At 38.6% G+C, this 15428-nt stretch overlaps 2 protein-coding genes across 2 annotated transcripts; one reads left to right on the top strand and one right to left on the bottom strand.

The window, feature by feature from the left end:
- Positions 1-1182: 1182 nt before the first annotated feature.
- Positions 1183-5957, bottom strand: LOC117329449. The gene is made up of 4 exons (XM_033887400.1): positions 5577-5957; positions 3396-3740; positions 2899-3186; positions 1183-1345 (listed from the first exon to the last, which is right to left on the bottom strand). The coding sequence occupies exons 1-4, from the start codon at positions 5683-5685 to the stop codon at positions 1287-1289; spliced, it is 801 nt and encodes a 266-aa protein (XP_033743291.1). The 5' UTR covers positions 5686-5957; the 3' UTR covers positions 1183-1286.
- Positions 5781-14436, top strand: LOC117329450. Its single transcript, XM_033887401.1, has 3 exons — positions 5781-5978; positions 11612-11968; positions 14105-14436. The coding sequence occupies exons 1-3, from the start codon at positions 5891-5893 to the stop codon at positions 14419-14421; spliced, it is 762 nt and encodes a 253-aa protein (XP_033743292.1). The 5' UTR covers positions 5781-5890; the 3' UTR covers positions 14422-14436.
- The last annotated feature ends 992 nt before the right edge of the window (positions 14437-15428 follow it).

Raw genomic sequence — 15428 nt, 5'->3', positions numbered from 1 at the left:
TTTTTTCATGTTTTGTTGAAATTTACAAGCAACTGAACAAATTAAATGTCAACAACAAGGCCCAAAGTTTGACATGATACATATCAAAATTTTATCAAGTTACTTCTATTGAATTGCACCCTAGTAGGGATTTATAGCCTTGTAAAATATCAACTGTTTTGGCTGGATTTGCTGTTTAGATGCCCCTTAATGCTTAAATGTCACTTTGCGCTTCATGTCGTCCAGACAGATCAGTCAAAAACAAAATTAATCACCGAGTAGAGCGATACGTCAAACGAAATTGTCTCTGTTAAGATGTTGTCTACATCTTGTTGACATAATATGGCGGTTATAGATACATATACTACAGACGTTACGTCACTGTTGACGACGATGTGTTAAGAAGTGATTAACTTCTACAATTGTTTGTTTGTGGTAGTTATTTTTTACCAATAAATTTTAGATTTTGTCATTATCTGTTCCTTTATTTTTTCTCTTTCTGGTGACACGTATTATGAAGTTGTCCATACACTCCATTTTTGTTCTATCAAAATGAAATCTGGAATGTAGCATGCATCATAGCTGTAATCTCTAGTCATGGACTTCTATAACTGACCTGGGCCGCGATAGCTCAGTCGGATAGAGCGCCGACCACGTAACCTCAGGTGAAGACCTGGGCTGTGTGGTTCGATGCTCCCTACCCGTAGTGTTTCTCGGAAAGCTGAGACACCGACCGATCTGTGCATTAATGGTTGGGTCCATGGGCAAGACACTTTACCCTTATTACTCTGGGTGGCATGTCTCGAGCCTCCCGTATTTTATTCAGTGAGGTAGTCACCAACTACTTCAAGGAAACCCTGGCTGTTCTCGGGGCGATAAATCCAGCAAATAAACAAACTATAACTGTATGTAGGTCTCTGCTCTAGTTTCTATGTTTCAGTAAATACGCCGACAGAACACCGACTATGTAGTCGGTAAGCCGAAACCTAGCAGTAGGCGGTCGTCCAGTAACTAAGGCCATACTGCCCTGACATTATTAATCCATCAAAACGTATTTCTGTATTTTTCTGCTGTAATGAATATGTAACAAAATGTTGCTTAACATAAATTGATCAATTATTTGATAACAAAATCGTCTGCATTCATCATTTCATGAAGTATACGTAGTTCCAATCTAATTTGAAGATAAAAAAAACTACAATGAAAGTTTGAATTGTTTTAATCAATTACAGTTTTCCTGTGTTTCTGGGATTGTTTGTTCTGAACATCCTCTGATCTTTTCCCATCTTCACACTGCAGTGAAAGCACTAATCGTTCAGGTTGAAAGGCGTATTATGTAAACCCAAGACATCTCCCGCAGCGCCACCTATCGAGTAGAATAAATACATATATGCTAAACATCGTTCAGAAATCGAACAAAGAAACTCTGATTACAAGTAAAAACTCACGATTTAAAAATGAGAAATCCTGCTATGTATCGAAAAAATACACAAATACAGGCAACTAAGAATTCCAAAATTACCCGTCAGTTACATTTTTAGTTTTTACACCATCATAACAAGGGACAATCAATGGATTTGTATGTAAACCCTGGGTAGTGTAATGTAAAACTCCAGGCGTTTTAAAGTTCAGAATATTTATTGCCCAAGCATAAAGCCTGCAAAACAATATACATGCAGTATTACGTACAGTATATATGATTCACATTTACAATGAGAATGAACTTACGAATAAATAAGAATACATGTACGTATATACTTAAATATGTGACTTACCAGGGCTAAGCTGTATGTTGCCGGTGCAATGGTCAACTGTGGAGTGAAGGGGAAGGGTTTGTGAACCGGGTACCGACGTTCTCGCGCATGCGAGTTTAGGTATTATCAGATGAAGGACGTGGTTAGATATTATCAGATGAAGGACGTGGTTAGATATTATCAGATGAAGGACGTGGTTAGATATTATCAGATGAAGGACGTGGTTAGATATTATCAGATGAAGGATGTGTTTAGATATTATCCGGTGAAGGACGTGTTTAGATATTATCAGATGAAGGACGTGTTCAGATATTATCAGATGAAGGATGTGTTTAGATATTATCAGATGAAGGATGTGTTTAGATATTATCAGATGAAGGATGTGTTTAGATATTATCCGATGAAGGACGTATTTAGATATTATCCGGTGACGGACGTGTTTAGATATTATCCGGTGACGGACGTATTTATATATTATCAGATGAAGGATGTGTTCAGATATTATCCGGTGACGGACGGGTTTAGATATTATCAGATGAAGGATGTGTTTAGATATTATCAGATGAAGGATGTGTTTAGATATTATCCGATGAAGGACGTATTTAGATATTATCCGGTGACGGACGTGTTTAGATATTATCCGGTGACGGACGTATTTATATATTATCAGATGAAGGATGTGTTCAGATATTATCCGGTGACGGACGGGTTTAGATATTATCAGATGAAGGATGTGTTTAGATATTATCAGATGAAGGATGTGTTTAGATATTATCCGATGAAGGACGTATTTAGATATTATCCGGTGACGGACGTGTTTAGATATTATCAGATGAAGGATGTGTTCAGATATTATCCGGTGACGGACGTATTTAGATATTATCCGGTGACGGACGTATTTAGATATTATCCGGTGAAGGACGTGTTTAGATATTATCAGATGAAGGACGTGTTTAGATATTATCCGGTGAAGAACGTGTTTAGATATTATCAGATGGAGGACGTGGTTAGATATTATCAGATGAAGGACGAGTTTAGATATTATCCGGTGACGGACGTGTTTAGATATTATCAGATGAAGGATGTGTTTAGATATTATCCGGTGAAGGACGTGTTCAGATATTATCCGATGGATATTATCAGATGAAGGACGTGCTATACTCACCGTATTTATTTTGGTTTGGCATGATCTGGTGAAGCGCGTGCTTGTAATGAGTTCGGTCCAGCCACATCCCCTTCCACTTCCCGGCGTTGACGGGCTTAATGCGCCGGATTTTCCTTGGGAACGTTCCATATCCAGTATCCAGTTTTAAAAGTTTGAATCCTATTGGAAACCTCGCCGAGAATTCTATCTGGGATGTGTCATCATCTACTGTCACCTCGAGGAAGCCGGAGTCGCATGAGTACACTGTATCTACCAAGAAGATGTCGAGGTCATCGAAGTACGAGTCCTCTGAAATAGATAGGTCATTAAGTAAGTGTCATATTGGTATAAATATCTTCTATCATTGTAGCATAAGTGTTACAATGTTAGAAACACACTTGTGACATTTTTAAAGCAAAAATGATGCATTATGCACTGTCAGTGAGTGAGAATACACAAATATAACAAATAAACTCAATTTTGACATTGAAAATGTATTAAATGTCAATTATATTTACCGAAGTTTTCGAGGTCGATGGTCATTTCTCCTGGCATTTCATCAAGTGAGGACTTCTCCTTTCCGTTAAGTACAACGCGGATCGTCTTACTTTGGCCATTGTGTACTAGAGATCTTTCGTATACAAAGCTGGCCCCGGTATCTTCGAATTTTGAGCTCGAGTGGAGAATGCGTTGCTTATCGTCCCATGAAGGATGGAAATCCCAAAGAAATTCTGTCAAAAGGAAGTTCTGGGGTCGTCTGAGCACCCACTCCTTAAATGAGCGCTCCTTTCGAAGCGCCACAAACCCCGGGGCGCACGGCGAGCGCTTACTGCTAAAAGTTGGAATCGGAATAAGATGCTCCCCTGCAATTAATAAGGTATTGCTTACGTTAACTACTGGTATAAATATCATCTGTAGAGGTTCCTAACCTACTTCCATCTCCTTGTACAGGGGATTCTACACAGTGTCACGTGTATATCCAGACTTCTTGTGAAAAAACAACACATATATATAGTCCCTGTCAACACTTTATAAAGTAATGCTAAAATTCAAAAATGTTTGATGGTTGACGTCCGTTTAATTTTTTAGCTTCCTATGGTACGTCTTGAAATTTGTTTCTACTTGTACTGATATACTCTTATATATATTTTGCCTTTTGTATTGTTTTGATGGATTGTAGCTTCTCTAAGTTATAATTACGGTTCATAGTTCATGGCGGTCGTCTTCGTAAGTATTATTATCGTTTCTGTTGACGCTTCTTCCGAGTCAGTGATTTATCTACATGTTGTGCAGAGGACGCGTGTACAGAAACACAAAGGTAAAAACTTGAAAGTATTTAAGATTGGGGAATCTACCACAGTTATAAGGAATTAATACTAACAATTCGATTTATAAAAAAGCATATCACCTAATGTTAGTCCTGAATCGAATTTGATGCACATTTTAAAATTCCCTTTGGTATTACGATTGTCAAAGGCAGAGCTGATTTGTTGGTTCGTTAAATATACTGTGTTTATCAACTTGTAGAGTTCTATCATATCATATCTTAATCTTCTGTATTCAAGTAGCATAGTAGTCCTAGCCGACAAATATGAGCGATCTTTTAGGGATGGAACTAGTTCGGTTGCCTTCCTTGAACATTTTCTAGGGGAAATTGGTCCTTTTTCATCACGGGTGACCACGCGGCAAGATCAATTTCGAGGTATGGACGTACCGACATTTCTGCGTTAATACAACTAAAAATTTTGAATACGAGAATGGAATATATTATCCCAACCATTTGTTGAATAAATGTGGTCAACGGTTCTTAGATGTTTGAAAACGCCTCCGTAGGATTTTGACAGAATTACAGAATGGATTATAATCTACCCGATACCTCTTCTTAGACGTCACTGGTTAGCTGATGTCAGCTAATTCTGGCGCATCTTGTAGGATTAACTCACTGTTATCCGGTTGCGCATCATAAAAACTTGGATAAAACTTAAAAGGTATTTTGTGCCAATGTCTATTTAGACAATTTTTAAAAATATTTAGAGTGGGAGCTTCTACTACTGAACTGGGGAGTAAATTCCACGAATCCACCACTCGTCGATTAAAATTCCTTGTGTGACTGTTGTTCTGCTCTGTTCTTTGTATATATATATTTCAATTTCCTCTGGTGTTTGTTTGTGCCATCGTGAATATCATGTTTTTATCTAATATGTCTTTATTGTTTAAAAGTATTGTTTAACCTCAATGGCATCATTGCGTTTGTGTCTATATTCTAATGTTCGTAGCTCAAGTTTTTTTAGTCTATGGTGATATGGCAGATCTTTTATTGAGTGTACTCTTTTTGTGGCTCTTCGTTGGACATTTCCAATGGCTATTTGGTCTTTCCTTAGTGTAGGTGACCAGACTTGTGTTGCATATTCTAAATTTGGTCGGATCAGACTTTTGTATAGTGATAGAAACATTGTTTACTCTGTTCGTATTGTTTGACATTGTGTAACGCATGCATACATGTGGCTTGAATGAATAAATAAGTCTTGAATCAGATAAATTATCTGTGGACCAGGAGTATTATTACAATTGTCATGCTCCTTATGATGGCAATATGAAGGAAAGTCAGCCTCTCCGGAAATCAACTTTTGGTACTTATTACACATGTACAGCGTTTGTGTTTTAGACGAGTTATTTATTCTTGTCCTTAAAAAAGTTACCTGCAAACAGTTTGACGACTTCGCTACCCACCAGATCCCATGCGAGGTTCGCATCAGCCAAGTCTAGTTTCTGGAAGATACCCTTTTTCATTATTAGATGTCGAGCCATCGCGGCGCCCAAAGCCACAACGTCCTGCTACATTTGTTTACGGCACTTGTTGTCACGCAGAAAACTTGCTTGTGACGTCATACCATCCATGCTACAATGACGTCATAGATTGAGAATGCCAGATACGTAGACAATAGTAACGCGTCATGATTTTCGTCTCCATGTAAACTTATCTTCCGGTATCGTGCTGTTGCCAGACTCTGAAATGCAGAACCATTTGTTCAAACAATTGGGGCCTGTAGCAAGAAAAGATTGGCCATTTGTTGGAGATGTCGTCTGCGTTCAGTTGATGGGTATGTATAAACGCGGACATCTAAACGAATTACTACAAACTCTAATATATAACAAGTTCTTTTTTCCAGAAGAAAGTCGTATAACAGATAGGTAACAAAACGGAAGGCAATCTAAACGCAATATTTCATTTAATTTAAGAATTTACGACGTCATTGGGCACAGGGACTTGTTATGAATTCACAACGTACATAGACCGTGATTGGTCGGGAATTCGTTCCAAGTCCCTGTGCTGTAGGGGTTGCACCGAGACCGTGAACCTCAGTGATAATATATCTTATTCAGCTTTATACCAGGAACGAACGCAATTAATTCTGTTTTCTGTCAGTATGATTGTCGGGACATCATTCAACCCAACAGACCACAGTGCAGCTGCAAGAAATGTATTCTACATTAGGCGGAGTTTAAAGTTATCATTCTCTTCACAAACATAGAAAATCTGTCTGGTAACTTTGACCATGCTATGTTTAAGTTTATTGTACCTTGAACTTCTCATATGTAACCTAAACCACATTCATTCTGGACGTTTCTAATATATGTCAGACATGGACTGTTTTTACCATTCTTAATGTTTTACTGTGTAAGAAATTGTACAATATATACGTAAATTTACAATCTTTTAACTGAAAACTCTAGACCAGTAATTTATCATAACGAGTTATGTGCCACGGGGCCGATTTTGGGCCGATTATAGTACTACGTTGAGTGCCAGTGGGCCGATTTTAGGCCGATGCAGGAGAGTAAAAAATGAACATATTATTTTCTTAATCTATTTATTACAGATTGATAGGGGAATATCTTAACTTCACATTGAAATAAATTTTGACGTCATATCATGATAAATGACGTCACTACAGGTAAATAATGACGTCATTAGTGCAAAGCCGTGAACAAGGTCAAGACGTTGTTCCAGGGAACGTCATTTTTACTACATGGTACATCAGCGTTTTCGGGTTTTATTTTCTGGGCCAAACGATGACCTGTACTTTACATTAAACAGCCGATTAACATCTTGGGTTTCTTTTTCTGAATCAGATTATATTTTATTTTTCCAGTGAGTTGTGTTTGGTAATTAGGCTAGTTCAACGGACGAAGATTATTTCTGTCTCATAACATTGTGTTCCAAGTTATATGCCTACATGTAGATCGATGATCTCGTTGAAATCAGTTTATTATAAACTATCCATTGTAAATATTATTCTTATACTGTCGTTTCGGTATTTATATTTAGGAAAGTCTTACAGTATTTACAATGTAGAAAACATAAGATTTGATAAAAAAAAAGTTTTTTTTCTAATAACCAATAGAAAAATCAATATTATGGAATAGGCCACAATTTTCCGGAGCGGGCACCATGCAGATAAATCTGCTGGTAGTATGAAAATGGTTAGTGGAAACTATCCCACACATTGCCTCAAAACTGAATTAAAAAAAAGTGTGATAAATTGTCTAAGATAAGGTATAAGAAAATGTGAGTCACTGCATTTGCTGCATGTGCAAAGACGATGTTTAGGAATGTGTGAAACTGTACATTTATTTACCATATATACAAAGATAACGTTTAAGGATGTACAAAGTTAGTGTTTAAGAATACGTGAATCACTCTACTCTATAGATATGTCCTCTTGTTCCACACAAAAGGTGGCTGAGTGAAATAAAATCATTGAAATCTAATATGTTACTATATCGAGATTCGTTACACATTCTCCGTTCTAATAGATTGGATAAGAACTGAATCAACCACGAGAGTTTGTATGAGACAGCGTTCAGATTTAATGGATGATATAATATGATGTCACATTTAATTACACATATTTATGTAATGTTATACCCGATACATATAAATTTAGGTCCTTTATTGGAAAATAAGCTAAAATAAATCAAAGTTCCAAGGAGGACACTGCGCAAGAACATTTGTAGACCCGCTCTTGACAAAACTACCTCATTGTAGTCTGGCAAAGACAGCCCACATTATACTGACAACGGATATACCAGTCTCCCGACCCCCAAAAATGTACATTGTACATGTACCATCAGTACAGACTCTGGTTTGTCCCACCAGAGAAAAGCCATAAGTGAGTCATTGTCAAGAGATATCATAAAGAAGATAGTTGATAGAAAGAAAAGAAAAGATATGATCCGAAATTAAGTCGCCTCTTACCATAATGGAACGGGGACAGCAGATATATTTTTTACGCCCTACCTGCAGAGCAGTGGCAAGTATAGTAGATGACAGCGGTGTCATTTTTACCGAAAGTATACTTTGCTATACATACTAGGGTTGATCGCATTGATCTACAATTTGAGAGTTTTAACGACAGCATTGCAAGTCTGAAATTCTATTTGAGTCTATTTGTATATATAAAATTTTGAACTATCTGAAAGTTATTGGTCTGTATCACAAGATTTGAGTAACCATAAGCACTTTTTTAATTTTAAACTGATCGTGAGAGTACCAATATATATCTATTTTTTTTTTACATGTTTCGTTTTTTTATGTCATTTTGTCTCTTGCCCATTTTGCTCGTATTTTTAATCACATTTTTTGGCACTTATGACTTTTACAGTGTTGATGGGCCGTTACACACTTTAACTAACTAACTAGGGAATGTCCCATTTCTTGAAGACTGTAACAAATTCTCAGGTCCCTGTCTGTGGTTCAAATACGGTCATACATATTTCACGTACTCACATTTCGGACATGAAAACATCTTTTTTTATCTTTATTATCTTTATCTAATTATCTTTATGTAGACTAACTGTTACAGGCGAGAGAGTGTTCCTCGGCCCGGGTAATCTGTATCTAGACTTACTGTTACAGACGAGAGAGTGTTCTTCGGCCCGGGTAATCTGTATCTAGACTTACTGTTACAGGCGAGAGAGTGTTCTTCGGCCCTGGTAATCTGTATATTGACTAACTGTTACAGGCGAGAAAGTGCCCCTAAGCCCGGGTAATCTGTATCTAGACTGTTACAGGCGAGAGAGTGTTCCTCGGCCCGGGTAATCTGTATCTGGACTTACTGTTACAGGCGAGAGAGTGTTCCTCGGCCCGGGTAATCTGTATCTAGACTTACTGTTACAGGCGAGAGAGTGTTCCTCGGCCCGGGTAATCTGTATCTAGACTGATACAGGCGAGAGAGTGTTCCTCGGCCCGCGTAATCTGTATCTAGACTGATACAGGCGAGAGAGTGTTCCTCGGCCCGGGTAATCTGTATCTAGACTGATACAGGCGAGGGAGTGTTCCTCGGCCCGGGTAATCTGTATCTAGACTTACTGTTACAGGCAAGAGAGTGTTCCTCGGCCCGGGTAATCTGTATCTAGACTAACTGTTACAGGCGAGAAAGTGTTCTTCGGCCCGGGTAATCTGTATCTAGACTTACTGTTACAGGCGAGAGAGTGTTCCTCGGCCCGGGTAATCTGTATCTAGACTGATACAGGCGAGAGAGTGTTCCTCGGCCCGGGTAATCTGTATCTAGACTTACTGCTACAGGCGAGAGAGTGTTCCTCGGCCCGGGTAATCTGTATCTAGACTGATACAGGCGAGGGAGTGTTCCTCGGCCCGGGTAATCTGTATCTAGACTTACTGTTACAGGCGAGAGAGTGTTCCTCGGCCCGGGTAATCTGTATCTAGACTAACTGTTACAGGCGAGAGAGTGTTCTTCGGCCCGGGTAATCTGTATCTAGACTTACTGTTACAGGCGAGAGAGTGTTCTTCGGCCCTGGTAATCTGTATATAGACTAACTGTTACAGGCGAGGAAGTGCCCCTAAGCCCGGGTAATCTGTATCTAGACTGATACAGGCGAGAGAGTGTTCCTCGGCCCGGGTAATCTGTATCTAGACTTACTGATACAGGCGAGAGAGTGTTCCTCGGCCCGGGTAATCTGTATCTAGACTGATACAGGCGAGAGAGTGTTCCTCAGCCCGGGTAATCTGTATCTAGACTTACTGTTACAGGCGAGGAAGTGCCCCTAAGCCCGGGTAATCTGTATCTAGACCGATACAGGCGAGAGAGTGTTCCTCGGCCCGGGTAATCTGTATAACCGTTATAAGCAAGGACATGAAAGTGGTCCCGGGTAATGAATGTATACCTATTGTTATAGGCGAGGGAGTATTCTATAAAACTCTATTATATCTATTATAATATATAGGCAAGGGTCCAGGCAATTTATCTATCCAGTTCTGTTATAAGGAGGAGATGCTCCTTCTTCCCTGGTATTCTAGCAATATAGGCGAGGGAGTGTTCTATAAAGCTTTATTATTTATATTATAAACAGGCAAGGGTCAAAGCAATTTATCTCTTTCCGAGTATTCTAGCTATACCATTTTTGTTATAGGCGAGAGAGTGTTCTATAAAACTCTTATCAACACTGTTTTTGTTATAGGCGAAATAAAAAAGGGTATTCTATCTATGCTATTTTTGTTATAGGCGAGGGAGTGTTCCGGGTATTCTATCTATGCTATTTTTGTTATAGGCGAGGGAGTGTTCCGGGTATTCTATCTATGCTATTTTTGTTATAGGCGAGGGAGTGTCCCATTGTATTCTATCTATACTGTTTTTGTTATATGCGAGGGAGTGTTCCGGGTATTTTATCTATACTATTTTTGTTATAGGCGAGGGAGTGTTCCGGGTATTCTATCTATACTGTTTTTGTTATAGGCGAGGGAGTGTCCCGGGTATTCTATCTATACTATTTTTGTTATAGACGAGGGAGTGTTCCGGGTATTCTAGCTATACTGTTTTTGTTATAGGCGATGGAGTGTTCCGGGTATTCTATCTATACTATTTTTGTTATAGACGAGGGAGTGTTCCGGGTATTCTAGCTATACTATTTTTGTTATAGGCGAGGGAGTGTTCCGGGTATTCTATCTATACTATTTTTGTTATAGGCGATGGAGTGTTCCGGGTATTCTATCTATACTGTTTTTGTTATAGACGAGGGAGTGTCCCCGTGTATTCTATCTATACTATTTTTGTTATAGACGAGGGAGTGTCCCCGTGTATTCTATCTATACTGTTTTTGTTATAGGCGAGGGAGTGTTCCGGGTATTCTATCTATACTGTTTTTGTTATAGGCGAGGGAGTGTTCCGGGTATTCTATCTATACTGTTTTTGTTATAGGCGAGGGAGTGTTCCGGGTATTCTATCTATACTATTTTTGTTATAGGCGATGGAGTGTTCCGGGTATTCTATCTATACTGTTTTTGTTATAGACGAGGGAGTGTCCCCGTGTATTCTATCTATACTGTTTTTGTTATAGACGAGGGAGTGTCCCGGGTATTCTATCTATACTGTTTTTGTTATAGGCGAGGGAGTGTTCCGGGTATTCTATCTTTACTGTTTTTGATATAGGCGAGGGGGTGTTCCGGGTATTCTAGCTATACTGTTTTTGTTATAGGCGAGGGAGTGTTCCGGGTATTCTATCTATGCTATTTTTGTTATAGGCGAGGGAGTGTTCCGGGTATTCTATCTATGCTATTTTTGTTATAGGCGAGGGAGTGTTCCGGGTATTCTATCTATACTGTTTTTGTTATATGCGAGGGAGTGTCCCCGTGGTTTCTATCTACAATGTATACTGTTTTTGTTATAGGCGAGGGAATGTTCCGTGTATTCTATCTATGCTATTTTTGTTATAGGCGAGGGAGTGTTCCCTGTACCCTTTCTACCAGATGCCTCATATTATGGCCTTGGCAGCGTAATCGTCAAAGAAGCTCTTTCCCCGCTAGAAAAAATCCGTCGACGCGTCCCTGGTGCCATGGCGGTTGGTCGTCTGCATGATTTTGTCCGTAAAGGGAGCTCAGCCTTTCAAATTGAGGACATGAAACCTGTTCGGGATGAGAACTCGACTATAAATCAAAACTACGTTTTCTCAGAGTCAGACATGCGCAATGGACTGAAAAAGGCGATATTTGTTGAAGTAACTGGCTGTTTTAAAGAATCTTATCCCGTCCTTCCGGAAGTCAACTCGCTCACGGTGGATCTCCTTGATAAAGGTATTGTATAAAGTGTGGGCTTTGCGTAAATTATTGTGTCATGTGCTACGTGCCATGAACATCATTTGGTCATTTACATTGAGTACGCCATGGGTACTACCAATAACGGCATGGCACGAGGTTGAAAGAGAGAAATCGGTTATGTAGATGTTGTTTTTAGAAGGGCTGAACTTGAATCCCTCTATAATAAGACCCACTCAAGCGTTGTTTTGACGCAGAATGAGTTCATGCGTTTCTTGTTTGTATCCGAGGATGATAATGACTTTGATTTGTTGATGATTCCTAGTTCTCGTTACGCTTGGTGTTAGTTTTCCGTGTTCGTCCTAAGTGTTGGATTATCCGGACGTAGAGCCGGTATTAATCCCTCAACCATTATGTACGTGTTGTTAAACTCTTTTGGGAAGTATTTCAATTTCTTCTGAAAAAATCTAAAGTTGAACTTGCTTTCCATGAGATCGTTTCATGTCTGGAGTCCTAGGTATGGGTTGTGTTGTTGTATCTCTTCCAAAATATATCTATTAAAGCTTTAAATTTCGGTGATTATTTCTTTATGGACATCATGTAGTATGTTTTTTTTTGGGGGGGGGGGGGGGGGGGGGGGGGGGGATGTGGTAATCATGTTTTCTGATTTGGCGCTACATAAAGCAGTCGTCGTCAAAAAGGCGTATTTGTGATTTATCAAGGTCTGGTATGATATGGCAGAGAAGAGAAGTGGCCCTAGTACCATCCCTTGGGGCACTCCACGCATTGTACAGATTATTGAAGTTAGATTCAGTAAAATTCACACAAAGCTTCTATGCCGAGTTGATATACGCGTTTGTATTTTTTTTTTTTTTTTTTTTGGTATAAATCATCTCATAAAGGGTTCCGTTACCTCACCAATTTCATCTCATCTGTTAACTCATTCGTAAATGGTTACATCACTTCACTAGTTTACCTCATTCGTGCAACGTTCCATTACCTCACTCAATTTTACCTCATTCGTACATGGATCTATCATATCAGTAATATTACCCCATTCATTCAGGGTTCCTTCACCGAACCAATTTTACCTCATTCCTTCAGGGTTCCATCACCTTACCAATTTCCCATTCATTACTTCATTCATACAGGGATTAATCACCTCGCCAATTTTACCTCATTCACACAGGTAGCACACTACAGTAGGACAGCCTGGCCATTGGCGATTTTTTTGTCAAGCAAATAACTTCTGTATTATGATATGCGTAAAAAAATGAAAAAATAAATGTACGCTATACTTGCTATATTCATTATGAAGTAGTACATACAGGCTTCACATTTGTTAAAACTAATATAAATAAATTGGTTCCGGATTTTCCGAAAGAGTGTTTACACAGGAAATTTAGTTTTGCCTACAGCGAAAAACGGAAGTTCATAGTCAAGGTGAGATAGCGGGAAAAATTAATGTACTGTACAACATATGTCAAATCAAGATTAATTCTGTCTTTGGGATAGAGATATTTAATTTCAAATATGTTTCAGAAAAAAAAATATGTATAGAATTGTGTCATTTTGGGTCAAATATGATAATATTTTTCAATTTTGAAGCAATTTTGAAGTTGTTACCATGGTATTCACAGCTTTAAAAAACACAGAAAAAATAAGTTTACTTATACTTCAGCGCTGTATCAAAATTGTAAATGTTGTACAAATTACAAATTACAGATTACAAATATACTTTATTAGAGTTAATATGTAGGGTTAATTGGCAATGTTTACATATCTAAAACATGTGCCATATTTTTCAGAATTAGCCATTTTTACTGTACACTGCTACCACAGGGTTCTATAACATCGCCAAATTTACCTCATTCATACAATTTCCATAACCATAAATTGAATTATCTGTCTTAGTACCACTTCTCTCCGCTAGGCGGCACTTATTAATGCTACATTACCCTGTTATGGAAGCGAATCCAAGCAGATTTTTCCCTAGTTTATAAATGAAGTTCCATACTCTCGCCAAATTTTACCTCATTTATGAAGGTTTCCATCATCTTATCACATTTTACCTCATTCATACACGATTTCAATATCAACTACCTCACCAAAGTTTACCTCATTCATACATGTATGATTCCTTTATCTCGCAAATATTTTACCTCATTCATACAGGATTCCACCACCTCGCCAAATTTTACCTCGTCCATACGGTGTACTACGCAAAGAAAGTACGCATAGATGTTACCATAGGTGATCAAAAGGACCAGTATATAGTTGATGAAACCATTCCCCTTGGCTTCAAACTGCGCAAGTATAATTTTGGACCGGAAGGTAAGCTTTCCAAGTACAAGGACATATCGGACCGAAACTGGATGGTTACATGGATAGAGAAGTCCAAAATAAGAACTCCGATGGATCGACTTCCAACTATACCAGTTGATAAGCAAAGCCATAGCGAAGGTAAGAATCGTATCAATGGATCAGACTAACATACCCTCCAAACAACTCCTGTGAAGGAACAACTTAAGTTATCATTAACGTATTTAATGTCCAAAACCACGGCCTTTTGGCCTTTCAGTGGACAAGTCCATCACTTCCTCCATAAGTACAGGTAGCCGTAAGACGGGAACATTTCAGACAAGGACGTATCTCCAACATGGAGTGCTAATAAGTAATTAGGGTCGTATCTCAGATTTATTAATTTTTAGATTTTGATAAATTACAATTCCGATTGAGCTGTTCTTATAGAAGATGTACTTTATACAAATGGAAAATTGTCTAATTCTTTTAAATAGCATAGTATTTGAACAGAATTTGATTTCTAGGCACCCCAATTGTTGGAGATATGTTTTTTCCTCTAACCAATCGCAGTTGTCATAGTCATTTTCCTGGGTTCACACTTGACCATGATGTCTTCGAAATCCACGATTCAAACAAATCGTTAAAAAAAAGTAAAAATCCCCGTTCTTCGCCATCGTACGCTCTCACTACGTCATGTTACATTCTGTAGCTTTTGGATACGAATCCAATATGACTCTGTTGACGATCTGCCACGACCCGACGACTACTAACGCTCGCCACGTTTCACCAAAATCGTGGATATCGTAGACTTTGAGGCCAAGTGATAACCTAGCATTTATGTACTAAATTTCGTGGTCAACGAATTCAGTGTCGAGACCACGATAGAACAGAGACTTTTCTCTGTAAAATATGGTCGATATAGTAAGAAACTTTCCTATGTAGAATTAGAGACTCTCCACTGTAGAATATGGTCGATAGAATTAAAGACTCTCCACTGTATAATATAGTCGGTAGAGTGAGAGATCGTTCTATGTAGAATGTAGTCGACAGAGTAAGAGACTCTCCTCTATAGAATGTAGTCGATAGAGTAAGAGACTCTCATCTGTAGAATGTAGTCGACAGAGTAAGAGACTCTTCTCTATAGAATGTAGTCGATAGAGTAAGAGACTCTCCTCTGTAGAATGTAGTCGATAAA

This window comes from Pecten maximus, chromosome 6, assembly GCF_902652985.1.
Source record: "Pecten maximus chromosome 6, xPecMax1.1, whole genome shotgun sequence".
Classification (NCBI taxonomy): Eukaryota; Metazoa; Mollusca; class Bivalvia; order Pectinida; family Pectinidae; genus Pecten; species Pecten maximus.
This window is presented reverse-complemented; position numbering and strand designations above follow the sequence as displayed.